The sequence below is a fragment of the Thalia democratica genome, chromosome 2 (assembly GCF_965202585.1).
Source record: "Thalia democratica chromosome 2, ktThaDemo2.hap1.1, whole genome shotgun sequence".
Lineage (NCBI taxonomy): Eukaryota > Metazoa > Chordata > Thaliacea > Salpida > Salpidae > Thalia > Thalia democratica.
Genome location: NC_139166.1, coordinates 60356024 through 60372841, shown reverse-complemented (window position 1 = coordinate 60372841; position 16818 = coordinate 60356024). Strand labels below are relative to the sequence as shown.

At 24.4% G+C, this 16818-nt stretch overlaps 1 protein-coding gene and 1 long non-coding RNA gene across 2 annotated transcripts; both read left to right on the top strand.

Annotated features, from left to right (window-relative positions):
- Positions 1 to 2709: 2709 nt before the first annotated feature.
- Positions 2710 to 3428, top strand: LOC145830232 (uncharacterized). Its single transcript, XR_014369631.1, has 3 exons — positions 2710 to 2843; positions 3161 to 3200; positions 3303 to 3428. It is a non-coding gene; the product is annotated as an uncharacterized LOC145830232 (long non-coding RNA).
- Positions 3429 to 4285: 857 nt separating this feature from the next.
- LOC145828816 (tyrosine-protein kinase transmembrane receptor Ror-like) lies at positions 4286 to 9449 on the top strand. The gene is made up of 10 exons (XM_082936569.1): positions 4286 to 4483; positions 4653 to 4767; positions 4835 to 5049; positions 5162 to 5293; positions 6287 to 6403; positions 7340 to 7465; positions 7708 to 7886; positions 8597 to 8744; positions 8947 to 9014; positions 9356 to 9449. Exons 1-10 carry the CDS (start codon positions 4286 to 4288, stop codon positions 9447 to 9449), a joined length of 1392 nt encoding a protein of 463 aa, XP_082792695.1.
- The last annotated feature ends 7369 nt before the right edge of the window (positions 9450 to 16818 follow it).

Below are 16818 nucleotides of genomic sequence, written 5' to 3'. Positions count from 1 at the left end.
ATATGATTGCCTACCAAACCTTAAAATTTTTATATAACTAAACTAATGTTTTACATTTATGCAAATACCATATTAAGTATTGTAGAAACACTTTTACATACCAAGTTTACGCAGTAAGTAAGATTTCACGATAAAGGCATCGTTTGTAAAAATATTTTTTTTCAAATTAAGAGCTAGCTGACAGCCGCTGAATGAAAGCAAACATTTTTATGAAGTTTTACTTTATTATAGAGCCGAGCATTCTTGAAAAATGCCATTGTATTAAGTGCTAAGTAATGTTTTCTAAAAACTGTGAATTAAAAAAATTACTTCATTTCGGTGTTTTATTTATAACGAACCATCGCAGAAACGACTTATAAAAGTTGTTAAAAATAGTTATAAAGTGTATCTTATGAAAAGCCAATGACTTGGCTTTTAGAAACAGCAAATCTTTGTTTAAAAAAGATTACTAAAACTTAAGTTAAATAATAACTGCCTTTCATAATATAAGTACTGTCCGTGTAAAACTCATTGAACATTAGGCAGTTATTAATTTAAAAAGGTAACTATTTTTGTATGTTATCAACATATTTTTTTAAGCTATAAATAAAGGTATTTTGAAAAACATTACTTATATGCATTTATTTTCAGGTTAAAACCCGGTCCCCTACACACGTTTTCAGATAAAAGTAAGTACTTAACTGTTTTGTTGTTTTCTTGAAAAATTACTTTCCGTCGGAAATAAGAAAAAAACAATGACAAAGGTTTTGAACTAACATCAATAAAAATTTTCAGTTAACCAATTAAGCTTTATAAATAATAATATTTTATATATGTTAAAGTTTGCAAAATAAAACTTATTTTATTCGTTTGTGGTAAAATTTTAGTCTGTTAAATTTTCACAATACACTCACTTAACAGTAATGTTTAGAACATAAAGTAGAGGAATAAAAAGTTATTATTAAATTTTTACAAGTTAAAAAGTTTTAAAATATGATTTACTTTTTAAAAAACTAATAGAATTCTTAGTTTAAGTGAAAACACCTAAACGTAAGTTAAAGCGTTTTTCACTAAATAAATATTTTGTGTTTTGCTATATAACAGGAAAACACACTAGTTCAACTGTTGATTTTCTTAACAAGTAATAAGCGTTTATAAGGTTTAAATGTATTCCAGGTACTGGGCTGACTGTTTCAAAAACCATGAAGAGTTTAGAAAAAGTTTCTGATGAAAGTGCGACTTTAAAGTGTTACGTCATACCAAAAACCTCTAGAGAAAGAGTCGATTATCAATGGTAAGTTTGTTGTAACTCGAGTTAAAGTACTTCTAGTGAAATTTTAAAGTATAGCTTAGAAATATATTTTTTAATAACATTAATGCATAGTTTTTAATGATTGAACTAGTGTAAAAAGTTTATCAAACTTTTTTTTTGATAGTTGCAATTAATTTACCTAGAGTTAAATAACTGTTTTTTGTATTTATGAGAAAAATTATGACGTTATAAAATACAACCAATAGACGTTCAGTAATTTATATCCTTAAATTAACTACCTTACCTTATTTAAAAAAAAACTACAATGAGCAACTGATAAAAATTTAAAACATAAATGTTTTGTTGATATTGCTATAAATTTATTGTGTTATGATACAACATTTATATGAATGCTGTACAGAAGCCAAATGTTGTTTTCTAGTTTATAACTTGTAATATATAATCACAAGATGAGTATAAAAAAGTTACTTAATTTTTTATTAGATAATCAGTAATGAGTTAGAATTAGCTACTTCATTATCTTTTATGGAAGAAAGTTAAAGTGAAAAAATTGACAAGAAACTAATTTGTTATACTTGTGTTATATTCAGGCTAACCTTTTATTAGAGTTTAAACAAATACTACTTGCAAGCATAAATCATTTACCTTGACACCTATAAAAGCTTTTAGTTTTTATAAGCTTAAACGATTTAGTAAGAAAAACCAAACTTATAAACTTTATATCTTTTAAATTTTAACAAACCCTAACCTCAAATTGTTCTCTTAAATAAACAAAGTACACTTGGTTTAAAACTTACAAACGACACAAACATAAAGTTGTTACTTTTATTTAATGTAAAGATTTTACAAAAATAAACAAACTTTATGTAACATTTGTTTAGAATACTATGAAAAATAATTATTTATTTAAGGATGATATTTTTATTTGTTCTCGAATACACTTCAACTAAGAAGCGTCTCACTAAAATAAACTAATAACGACTTGACTTGCGTTTAAGCTTTTATGTTATCAATAAAACTTATAACAAGATTAAAGTAACCTTGCACACTTAAGTTCTTCTAGAATAAAGCTAACATAGTCATAATTGTTTGATAATTTAAAAGGTTTATTATTTTTAAAGGCTAGAGAAATTTTGATGTAAACATAGCCTTTTATTATCTTTTTGAATTTAAACGAGTTTCTGTATTTACTCAAAACGTAAGTATCTCTTATAATTACATATAAAATAAAGATTTTACTTTATATATATAAAAACTTATTGTTTTTTACGACTTAAAATTTAATTTTTATCACAAAACTAACTTTAACAACAGTTTCTTTTAGCTATGAGTCAAAACAACATCGTTATTAACAAACAAATAATACAAATTTTAAATAAAAAGTTTTAAAATTTTATATTTTTTAACAGGTACTTCAACAACAAAAAGTTAAATCCTCGGGAGGATGGTAGAATAACAATAAAAACAAAACCCTGGGGGTCCAAATTAAAAATAAGTCATGTTTACACTTCAGATTCAGGGTCTTACAAGTGTGTAGCAACTAGTAACAATGAAAGTGTTGAACTAAGTGCATCCTTAAAAGTTTCTTTCCGTAAGATCATTTTGTATAGTTGAAAATTGCTTAAAACTTATTAAGTAATTAAAGTAGAACTAACTTAGTTCAGACCCAAAAAGTCTTTAATAACATACAAAAGTTATTGATATTTATGTTTTTCATACCATTTTAATAATAAAAAAAGTAATAAGAATAAAGTTGAATTTAAAATAAAATTTGATTGTTTAACAGGAATATTTTTTTTTTTGCTTTACAGTTTAACCTTTGTTTTTAACTAACTAAAATTTTAATTAATCTAACTTAGCTAACGATTTTGAACTTTAAATGCTGTACAATATCAAAATACTTAACAGAAAAGCCACCTGAATTTAGCGAAGAAGATCAAACAATTGAGTGAGTGTGTTTTTGACATTTACATTTTTCTTTCGAGTAAAAAGATTTATGATGTAAATATCGAGTTTGACAAATATTTGTATTAACTTCTTATCATTTCAGGTTTCAACAAGATGCACAATGCATTGAATATAACGGAAATGTTTGTGCTGATTATTTAGGAAATACAAACATTTATGTAGACCCAGATGCTAATATTCAACTCCAAGAATCTACAATGCTAGCAGCTAAATCTAAATTAGGTTTGTTTATTCTGTGACAAGTTACCTTTGCATTTAATTTAAAATATTTTTTTGATTCATTTATTTCAAACCATAAAATCAATTCAAACCAACTTTGAAAATAATATTGTACAAGACCTCAATAATTCAACAACTATTTTAATTTGTTTACATTTTGTAGTCGCCGTAGATAATAACGCATTTTTACGAAAACAATTTTGTATATTTTGTAGGCAGCTTAAATTTTAACTGACAGCTTACAGGTTATTTTAATCAAAATATGTAAACTTTAGACTTTTTTTAACATTTTAACTTTTGTATAGTAGACTTAACATTTTAAAATTTAAGTGATTATTTTTAATGATTTTTGTTTCTCTTTTCATATGCATTTTTTTTACAGATGCTTTAAATGTTGACCTTAATCCAGTTTGTAGAGAACTCTTGATGCCTGCTTATTGTTCTTTTATGTTTCCAACTTGCATAAAAAACAAAAAGCATATTTTACCAGTTTACTTATGTAGAGAAGATTGTATCTCAGTAAAAAGAAATTACTGCAATCTTCACGAACTTATTGAAACAGAAGGATTTGAACTTTTGTTGTTAAAAGTAATCAGGCACATAATAAATTTAATTAAAATATAATTAAAACTACCAAGTGTTTATTAACAACATTTAAGTCTTTCTTTTGCACTCAAGCTATTTTTTAGGAAATTATAAGAACTTAGTCTAACAGATTTAGCTAAAAGTATTTTTAATATCAATATAATAAGTAGAATAAAATAATTTTATTACAGTTCTACAGAAACATTCATATAAACCTCCTGCAATCATTGAATTTATAATTTAACTAATTTTTAGAAAATGATGTCTACAGTTGATTGTTCTCTGTTACCAACTTCATTTAATTCAACGTGTAAAACAATACAAGTGTCGTTTTCCGAAGAAACGTATGTAGAAAAAGATGATTGCTACAATGAATTTGACAATGGAAAATCTTACAACGGATATGCAAGTACTACTGAATCTGGTTTAAAATGCATGGAATGGAACACAAATGGAGAGGTACTAGATTTTAAGCAACTAAAAAGTCTCTTTTAAGTAAAATAGATTTTCAAGTTTAGTTCGTGAGCACAAAAATTTTTAATCAGAAAGTACTGTAGATCGATTTTACTTTCATTCTAATCAAATTTTACGCGTTTTTAAATATGATTACATGTTCTATAACTTTCAGAACGGAAAACTGATCAACAATTACTGTAGAAACACTGACGGTACAGCGAGCAAGCCTTGGTGTTATATTGACAAACAAAATAAAATTCCTCAATCCTGCAAAATCAACACTTGTGGTAAAATGAATTATGTACTTTTTGTTAGGTCGGTTCAATCTTGAAGCTAACCAACTTTATTTTTTAGAGCACAGCATCAAAACCACGGTGCCGTACTTTGTTAAAATTTGCTTTCTCGCAACTTGTTTATTTGTCGTCGTCATTTTGGTGCTACTTTGGTTTAGGTTTGTAAGACGACATAAAGATAAAAATACGAGATTCGCGCCAAATTATTGCAAAGGTCGCAACAAGCAAAGACCGATTGCGTCTTACTACCAAACCGAGAATCAGAACTTCATCGGGGTATTAAAAATGTTTTTATTTGATTAATATTGATTTTTTTTTTAATTAATTAAAAAGTATTTTACATATATGTATACTTTATCGTGTGATTATTTTGATTTGTTGCTCGCAGATCAACATGCCTACAGTAAAAAAATCTGCTTTAAAGTTTTCCGAAAGTATTTTGGGAATCGGTTCGTTTGGTTCAGTCCGTTTGGCTGAAGTAAAAGAAGATAGCATCGAGAAAAAACTGTTCAAAGAAAAGGTAAGCCGCATTAAGCTGTCAGCACAAACCAGTTTTAATTAAGTGTGGTGTGCGTAGTGAAACTTAACACCGAGAATAATCTTGTGTCACACATCGTTAAGAACGTGTTTGATCAGAAAGACTCAACTATGGTTATATTAAAAAAAAACTTTTTTTTTTGTACTGCCAGTAAAGCTATAAAATACATTTCACACAGCGAATTAAGTAAGCTGAATTTTTATTTTTAACAAATTTTAGAAATACTTTAAGAAGTTGAATTCAAAACCTAAAAGTAACGTTTGAAAGCATGTATAAAAACCCCCTCTGTAAGTTTAAAACAATGTATAGAAAATGTCAACAAACGTATCTGATTAATTTAGAATTACCTCAGTTAAAACACTAACAGCTAACTTTTTTGTAAATGTATATTAGTAGTCTAAAAAACATTAACGCATCAATGAATTGACATGTTAAATTATTTATTGCTAAAAAAGGTTTTATTTTTCCAAAAGCTTCTATAGATATCACCTAAAGTAGGCTATATGAGCAGATTAAAACAAATATTGCTTCATCAAAGCTTAGTAATTTTAAGTATAAAAAACACTCATATAAGTTTACATTAAAGATAAATAATGTTAAAATATAATTTGCTAAATTTCGTGAATTAATAGTTTTTTAAAATAATCATGACTTATCATTTAGGCATTTTTAAATAGAAATATTTTTCACTACTTGAAACATTCCTGAACAAGCTATACTAACAAGTAATATATAACCAACAAAAACATTTTCCAACTGTACATTACAACGTTTACATTTTACAAATAATTTAAACTAGTTATCAAAATTATTAACTAAATTTACATATTATGACCAGCTGTAAACATCAAAACGTAGATAGAATTAAATACTTGAAAAATCTTATTCAGTTAGTAATTTAGCTGTAACTTTTAAAAATAAAATTAGTCCAGTAAAGGATTTTACTAAAGTATAATATTTTTATTTATTTTTTAGCTAGCTTCAGTCCATTTAGTAAATTATTCCAGGGAATGTGTCAATCAACAAGAATGGTTATCGAAAGTTTTAAGACCGAAATCAGAAATTAACCATCAAAATGTCACAAAACTCGTGGTTAGTATTTTGGTTGTCATTAATGAGTAACAAAACCATTAAAAAAAAACTTTTATAACAAACTTTAATTTTATTGTTTTATGATAACATAGCGGAACATTTAAAAGCAACAAAATAAAAATAAGTCGAAATTTGGATGCTTTACACTATATGAGTCATTTTTAGTACTCACAAAAACGAGTTGAGTGTTTGAAGTCTGAAATAATCCTACTCAAGTTTAAGTACTTGACGGCGACTCTGAGATTTTTGTTAGTAGCTTAACGTCACATTGTTTAATTATATCGCGGAAACTAAGATGCTAAAAAGCTTTCAAAAACTACTGGCTTTAAAAAAGTTGTAGTTAACGTACAACTACAAACCATACTGACGTTAAATGAGTTTTTTAACAAAGTAAAGCTACTTAAATTGATTATTTTCTTAACTTTTTTTAAAAGTAGTTTTAGTACAGTTTACTTGAACATAAATGAAGATAAGCTTTGATCTTAACTCAATGTAGATAAATTGGTAGTTGAAAATAAATTATTGCATTTATAAACTCAATTGATAGTTGTTTGTGCATAACCTGAATTCAATGATAATTTAAATAAAACTCTAACTATCAATAGCTCCCACTTAGTATTTAACTTTAAATTAAAATTGTTAACATTTATGTGTAGAGCATAAAAAACTATTAGCTATAAAATATATCAAAACATGTTTTTTTTTTCAGTTCGACAGATATATTAAGCACTGTATTTCATATAGTTTTATAACTTATGTATTTAATTCATCTATAAATAAATCATGAAACCTCTATATCTACTTATTGACTTTATTTGACAAGAACTTTAAGTTTATAATATATCATCGTTAAGTATATGAGGTACATTAAAAACTGGCTTACTAACTTTCTTGAGTTCAGAACGTTATATATTTTAAACATATAAACTTGAACAGGCCTTGGTAAATGAACCTAATAATTTAATACCAATTTACGAGTATGGAAATGGTTTACATCTTTCATCTTATTTGTCATCTACAATTTCATGTGAATTTGATTCATTGATTAACTACCTTAAACAAGTAAGCACAACATATAAAATAGCATATAGTCTAACAACAAACTATTTTTTTTTTATACGATTAATTCCACATAAAAAACACGCCTTTCACTATCGATGTAGATTAAGTTCAAAAACAATGAAGACGCTAAACGTTAAATTATGGTTTATTAAAATTTGCTTAAGTTTCAGATACCGTCTTCTTAAACACGTTGTTAAAATTTGATTTAAGTTCACCAAAGCTGAAAACTAATATACTCACAGATTTCAAAAGGCATGGCTTATTTAGAATCAAAAGGTTTTGTGCATCGAGATTTAGCAGCAAGAAATATTGTGATGACTGACATAAACCAAATAAAGATTATCAATTTCAACTTGAGACGAATTGTAGATAAGGATTGCTACTTTTATGTGAAAAATTATGAAACTCCCATGCCAGTCAGGTGAGTATAAATAATTACTGATTTTGTAATACCTGACAGTACATATGAAACATAAAATTATCAGTTTACTTAAAAAGAAAACGCAACTAAACTTTAAGAAAACTAGTACTTTTTACTAGGCTTATCATAAAACATTGTTTGTAGAAGCATTTAAACAATTTTTCTAAACTACAATTTATCAATGCTTAAAATCTCAGTTTTTGAAAAACTTATGGTATACAATATAAAGTATTAAACAACTTGACAATAAAAATGTTATTTACTTTTGTTTTTATTGACTTAAAAGATATATTTAAAAAAGGTATAACAAGCTTAATTAGTTACAAAATGTTCTTACATTAAACATATGTCAGACATTTATACACTGTATACTGCACATATGACTTTATTAAATACTTAATATTTTATAACTTTTAGCGCTGTATTAATTTTTTAATCATTAGCATTTTATTTTTTGTTTTTCAAGATTTTTTTTTAAACAATTCCTTATTGTTAAGAAAATCTTAAACTAATATTAATAATTTTATTCTATGTTAGTAAAAGAATCTTGATTTGCTTTAGTTTATTATAATACAATTTGAAAAAAATGTTTATATCAAAATGTTTAATATGTTATGCGGAAACAGTTTTTTGATTATCTTTAATTGAACAATCACTAATTTAAAGATTGCTTAAAGTTTATGGAAAATGTTTAAAAATCTATTTTACAGATGGATGTCACCTGAAACACTGATTTCTAATACACAGTTTTCTCAAAAAAGTGATGTTTGGTCATTTGGTGTGCTCATGTGGGAACTTTTTACTTATTCCACTCAGTACACACCTCTACCATATTCCCATATAAAAGATGATGAGATTGTTAATAATATAGTAAGGGGTCAATTACTAGCGTGTCCACAAAAATGTCCTGAGTATCTTTTCATCTTAATGCAAAAGTGCTGGACAAGAAACATACTTCAAAGGCCTACATTTAAGGTATCTTTTTAATTTCTAACTATTTCAATTAAAATTTTTAATTTTCTTAACAGAATTAATAACATTTTTAATTATTAATATGTAGGATATTGAAGCTGTTCTATGTACAAAAGCAAACTGCAACATTTTAGCGAATCAATATTCTGGTATAAGGTTAGATACTTATAAAGTTAAGTAAACATTATAGTACTTGTTACAAAGGCTAAATTAGTTGTACTTTTACTTTCAATTAAAATTATTTGTTTTTAGCTTCAATAAAATAAATAAACTAAAGAACTTATTAAAAGAAAAAAAATAAAATTTGTACATCTTAATAGCAGATTTTTTGGATTTTATTGTGCATAAGTTTAAACATTTATGTATGTTGTTAGATTAAAATAAGTTCTTTTATTTTTATTAAATATTTTGTTAATTTTTTTTTGAATGATAACTAACAAAAAAGGTTGCTTTAAACAATAATTGATTAATCTAATACTATACAATACTTTTTATAGCACTCACGAATTACCATCTTACAGCACTATTGACTTTCAAGAAGACCAACAGAAATTATTATCTTCTTCAAATGACACCCTGTTGGCCACGTGATGAGTTAGAGTTGTTGTATTTAAGTGAGAACCCTAAATATTTTGAAGGTTGAAGTTTAGTAAAAAAAAAAAAAGAAGTATGGTTTTATTCTCAGACTGTACGTACATTAGAAAAAAATTAAGTTCTATTATAACTTATATTTTATCATTTCTATTTTTATTATGTTTTTTGCAACGTTGAGTTCCGTCTTTACCAAAAATAAATAAAATTTACCTTATAATATATATTTTTTTTAATTATGTAAAAAAATTAGTAATTTTTTATTGAAAAATTTTCAAGCTAGAACTTGTTTAAATAAAACTTTTTTGTAACGTATATAAAAATCGCTTGTCCAAAAGAAATCTTTATTAAAATTGTTTTATAGTCAGTTAAAAAAAGGAAATAAGCTAGTTATCAATTTTGAAAATTTTTATCAATTAGTGTTTCGAAGATTTTATTAATTAAAATATTAAAAAGTTTTTTAAACATTTTACCATATTTTTAATCTTATTAAAAAGGGAATAAATTTCGATTTTTTTTTTCTAGCAGTGCAAAATAGTTTTTTCAAATAAATTATGGACAACTTAACAAATTCTTTTTTGTTTTATTTAAGTTTAGCACAACGGTAAGTAATTTATCTTTTATAGCTACAAAAATAAATGCTAAAGGTAGTTTAACAGAGGTTATGTAAACTCAGAACTATTATTTTATTTTCTCATAAATTAGTTTATTTTCATAACAGCTAATGTTGTATAAAGTGAAGGTGTGTTAAACACATGTCAAAACTTTGAAAATAAATGTTTATATATATAATCAATCATTTAGATAATAAAACAATCAATCAAACTTTTTGGTTAACCTTTTATAAGTAGTTTAAAGTAAATTTCGATATTTTTTAAATCTAACTGTAATGTGAGTACTTATAGGGTTAAAGAATTTTAAATGTAATTATAATTTTCTATTTATTTAGTTTTTACAGTGACCATTTTTACAACGTTCAAAATTAGATTATTAGTATGGCTTAAGAAAAATTATTTAAAAAAATAAACCGAAACGATGTATAAAAAAAATACTAAATAATATTTAAATTTCTCAGTTAGTTCATAAAAATAAAAGCTTTTTTTTTAATACTTCAGCGATATTATTGAGTATATCAAATCACAAAGATTTACTGTAGAAATACTTTTTAAATAAATTTAATCCTATCTGAGTGATCAATTATATAAAAATTTACTAATTAGTGCCTGATAACTGTACACAATTTTATTAATTGTCGCAGTATTAAACTTTTAACTTCTAAACATTACATAATTCCAACTTAAATGTGTAAAAAACAAAACATTTTTGGAATGCTTCAAATAAACCTTAAGACATAACATTCTAATAGGAATTTTATAGTTTAAACATTAGTGAAATAGTGAATACAAAATAGATAGTAAATTGCATTAAGCTGACAAGATACCAAATTTTATTAAAAAGATCATAACATGTACAACTTAACCATATTCGAAACAATGTTTAAACAAATTTGTAGGGTATTTTCTACACTTAAACAAAGCTTAAGCTCTCACAGTAACGCAGTGTAAACATAAAATCGATAATTACATTAGTGACAGAATATACTCAAGTTTTTCATAACTTTGTGTAAAAATATTTAACTTTTCTAATGATCAACTTGATACATCCCTTCCACCAGTAATCTTTATACGTACTTTTAATAGCATTTTAAGGCATTTACAATGTGTTAAAAATAGTAAATTATGTTTCGTAGCTTATTAAAAGCTAATTAATTAAACAAACATTTTAGTTTATAAACTACAGTGTTAGCATAAATACACCGCGTGTTAATTATAAAGGGAAGTAGCAACTTATTTTGAAAGTAGAGTTTTATAATTTGTACTAAATTCTGTATAATTTGTTTTTTATAAAAAGAGTTAATAATACGTATCAAACACACTTCTCTGAATTATAAGAACAAACGTGAACTACAATTTCAATTGTTTAATCTAAGTAACTTTTTTTTATATCGAATATCTTCTTTAACTAAGTATTTAGTGTTTAAAATAAAATATTATAAATTTTTTTCGTAAAACGTTTTTGTTTAGAGTTATGATTTTTTTAACTACTTTTAACATAAAAATAAGTTCGTTTTGTTAAACTTATATAATGAAACAACTTTTTTTTAGTTTATTCTATGTAAAAACTATAAGTAGAACGAAAATAAAAAACAGAAAGAAGGAAGTTAAAAGAAAAGCATCTTTAACTTAAGTTAATGTTACATTTGTTATAAAAGTTTATTACACATGTAGTAAAACACATGTTAAAAGAAGAAGCGTGAAATTCTCATTGGAATACAAAACATGCATTAGTAATATCAAACATATGTATTACAATGCTTTTATCCGCTAATTGAATTATCAGATGTAAAAACTTTTGAATAATTAATCCTTTAGCAAAAGAATGTGAAGTTTTGTTTTAAAAAAAAATGTTAAAGATTTACCATAAAATTTATTTGTTCTCTAACATTATCATATAAAAACACACATTTTGCTGAAAAAATAAATAACATTATGTAACAATTCTTAATATAATTTTCTTAGCATATTAAACGATTGACAAATAAATATAAATTTACATAATTTTAATAAGCTGTGTGCAGCACAAGCTAAATAACTTTGTTATTCTCTCGTATTTTTTTTTCTATAGTACCAATTAAGAAAATATCAGAAGAAATGTTTACACTAAACTCAATCATGTAAAGCTTTCAATCTATAAAAATAATTTATTGAAAACTTATCTCTCATAACTGCCTCTTAAATGTTTTTTTAATACAAAATGTGTTTTATTCTGCAAAAATAAGTTGGCAAGTTTTAAATAAAACGATTATAGAATAAAATTTAAACTTATTTCACTAAACAAATCACTAAAGAAGCTGCAAACAATTATAAAAAAAGTATGTAAATAAACGTTCGGTGTTTTAATAAGTTTTTAAGTCTTTGTAATATTAAAACTAATTTAAATGTTAAAGTAAACACTTGAACAAACTTTCACTTACACAAAGGTTGGAAAACTGTGGCCTGCATATTAGAAACGTAATTCACAAGTTAAATTTTCAGCTTAAAGCAAAGTTATTTATAACGATAAATAAACATTTATCTAAATCAAACATACTAGTAGGTTCTTGATTTTAAAACCAGTAATTACTAGTGCTTTACTATTGATTAAGTTATCAAATTTTCAGAAAAAATAGTATTTATTATTCGTTACTACAATGCTTATAAATAACTATAAATGACTTTATTAATAACTGCGGCATGCAAGCCACATTTTGCCGGAAAATTGGCTTTTGAGTTTATTGTTTATTTATAAAAAGCTGACGACTCCTGTAATTACACCTAAACTCACTACAAAAAATTATGTTTTCCAGTTTATGCTTAAAAATCATCTAAATAAAATGTAAATTTTCGATCTGTCCACATTGGTAAAAACTAAGTAGCTAAACTATGTATAAATCTCAAATTTATAAGGAAATTGTTTTTGTCTAATAAATATATTTAATCTATATCATTTTTAAAACAGCGTATTTTTTTTTTGTAGTACACTACTAAAATTTTATGATAAAAAAATGAAGTAATATTTTTGTTTACTAGTAATTACAGTTTTTTGCCAAAAAAATAATAATTGACAAGGAATAATATAGCTTTATCTTTTAAAGTGATAGATAGATTTTTTATTTGATAGATTTTTCATTATATAAATAAAACAACTATTTTTTATTCTAATGTCATTAAACACCTTTTAACTATGCACTTATTAGTTGTCATTAGTTGTTTTGAATAATTCTTGTATCCATGCATTGTTTATAAACATAAATTTATATTTATAATGACAAAAATTTGGCAATCGTTCTACAAAAACAATTAAAAAAGTTGTTTCAAACTTTTATCCTGTTTTAGCTAGTTTGTTAGGTTTATAGTTCAAAGAAAAAAAATTCTAAGTAATGTTTACTAAATTTGATAATTTTATTTATGATAAGACTTGTGGATATAGCTAGTTCCAAATTAGCTATTTATGTACTAATTATATTAGATAAAAAATTGTATAAACAAAGAAACACTAATATTGTGATTTTTTTTCTTTTTACTTTAGATTTTGATATGAAATTTTATAAGAAGTTTATTTAAATTTTAATCAAAACCTTTTGTTTTGTAATTTATGTTTTTGTACAAAAAGAAATACTCAAGTTTTATGTTAATTAGAAACAATTATAGTACTTTAGTTGAATTATTTAAAAAGTACAGCTCAACTATTCTTTTTATAGAATCATTAAATGTAAACGAACTATATTTAAGCAGAAAGTTCAGAAACGCTGTAATCAAAAATAATAGTTTTAACACAACTTAGCCCTTTTAAAAATTTTATTTATTTTCTAACCTTTTAAACTATTATACTTAATACGAAAAATACTAATAAAAATTTGTATACAGCATGTTAAATTAAAAAAAAAATTATCGCGATTTTTAATTATTAATTTTCTTGTTAGAGTTTATAGGTAATTAGATTTAAACAAAAGAGCTAAAATATCTAAATTTGTTTGTTATGCTTAAGTAAATAAAAAGTAAGTTATAATAATTAGCTACGAGATTTTTTATGATTTGATTCTAAAATCACTTTTTAATACTAAATCTGACGGTTCTGAATGAATGACAATTTCTAATGAGTATTCTAATGCACAAAAGTTATTTTAAAAGCCAGGATTTTCAAACTTTTGTTAGAATAATCTTGTTTATCTTCAATTTCCTATTTTTCACGTCGGTTACTTTGTATGAAAGTAAACAGTTTAGCTTTTACACTGAACTTTAATAAATAATAAAAGATGAAAGACTTTTTATATACGTAATAGTTTGAACTTAAATGTGTTTTTAAAGTTTTACACATTACACAAAGACATACGTTAAAAGATTAAAAGTATGCAGCAATGTGTAGTTGACCTGTAGTAAAAGTTTCATGTTTATTTTATAGCTTATCGTAGCAAACTGTACAGTACAAAACTTTTAAAGTAAAGTAGTTTTAAAATGCTGAACAGATCTGTAAATTATTGTAAAGAGTAGAAGGAAGTTTTTTTTTCTAAAGATATATAACAAACAACATACCTATTACTAGCGTTTTCACACATAATAACCTTCAATAGTTTTGTTTTTTGTTCCTCTTAAAGAAAACATAAGTGCTTTATTTGTTACATATACATTTTTTACTTGGTAAAACAGTTTCGCCCACCTATTAAGTAGTTATTAAAAACTTTTTGCTTTGTTTACAAATTACATTTATATTGAGATGTCGTCATACATTCATATTTAAGCTGCAATAACTCATAAAGGTATAAAGATTGTACTCTTTTCAATACAACTATTTTAAATATTCTAAACTTATGCTAATTTTTTGAAGTTTTGTTGAACGTGAAACTATTAAGATTATTTTTATTTATCTACAATACTTATTTAATTTATTTATATAACTATTTCGTAGCTATTTATACACAGTTAAAGCCACAACAATTTTTTTTACAAAAAAATCATGTTAATTATATTAAAGTATGTTAAAATAAATTGAAACGTTTTTGAATTTAATATCTTTTTCTGACTTGCTAAAGTATTAAAACTTAAGTTTATTTTTACTTTTATTGTAAAGAACTTTTGTTTTCATTATATCAGTTACCACCTATAAAAGTCTACGAGAAACTTTATTATTTTAATTTATATTTCTAAAGAACAATATAATTAAAACAAGAAAAAAAACCTTAACCCAAATAGTAAAGATAATAAAACTGGTTGAAGATTTAATAGTATTATAATATAACAACGAGGAAACATTGTATAAATCTAGATTTATTTCAAAGGCATATGCAAATTAAAAACAGTATAGTGTTTAAGCATTGCAATTTATTTACAAACTTACTAAGAAATGTTAATCACATAAAAAGTTCTGACTTTACTAAAGTTTTAACTCTGCCTTAGTTCCCATAGAACATTTTTAACTGATAGTTTGAAAAATTTAATTTAAACTAATATCGCTTACACTAAATTGAATTTGAATGTTATAAAGATGATTTATACAATTTTTGTTTAACATTAGGGTAAGTGTTTCTACGTAAGCTTCTACGCCTATTTAAACTACGAAAACGCATTGAAAATGTCAAAGTCTAGATCGATTACAGCAAAATTGTGGTGACATTGAAAAATTTATGCAAATTTGTAAAAATAAAAAAATTGGAAGAAAAAATTTTCACATGACCTACAAACGGGTGAACAAATAAATTGATCATAATAAGATTTTGTCACAATAGGTAAAAAATTAGTTTTTGAGAAAGTGAAACATTTTATTTATAATCTAAACTTTTATAAAATGCAGCACTTACCAAAAATGTTACGTGTTTGTTTTATATAGACTTGAACTTATGATATTTCTACTCTAAAAATGTCCTATCAAAACATTTTGCATCAGTTTTATACATTGTGTTTGGAAACATACAGGATTAAATTAGTTTCGGTGCTATTTTTCAAGTGTAACAAAATTTTAAAGTAAAAAAAACATACGTACCCATCTGCTATTATTAATGTTCAACGTACTTTTAACCTTTCTATTTTTGAACTTAGAAACGTGATAACTTTTAGTAATTGCTAAAGTTAAAAATATGCTTTGTTTTGAAATATGCAGTTTGTTGTTTTGTTGTGTTTGTATTTTTTTTAGCAGCTTAAGAAAACTGAAAGTGATAAGACTTAAGGCACTTTTTACAAACAGCTTATAAATTATGTAAAGTATAAATTTCATTTTAAATTTTTATACAAAATAATGGTATAAAATTGTAGAAAATATCTATATAAATTAATCGAATTGAAAAGACATAAAGGAATACAAAAATCTTTAATATTCACTCCTTAATTCTTTTAAAGAAATCCAGTAGGAAAATAAAGACAGTACAAAATGTAATAAAGTGTAGACATACGGACTATTCTAGCTTACGGGTTTTGATATATGCAGATATATTATACTTTCAAAGTCATTTCAATAAATTATAGTCTTTATTTTTTTAAATTTGACATTAAATGAGCTTAGTTTTGATAACAATTTACCTTTGTGAAGTTAAATGTGTAATTTTGAATATGTTGTTATGAATACAGTATTTACTATAAACTCTAATTAATTTTAAGTTTTAAAAATTAACAAGGCAATTTGTGAAACCATCAAGTTTTTGATGTCTAACCACTTATTCGTAAGAATTTAAACCATCAAGTTTACTAAGTTAACATATTTGTTTATGAAAAGTTCTAATAACGTGCTTTCAAAACATTAATGCTTGTTTACTTAGCAAAACCTAGTGAATTTACATGCA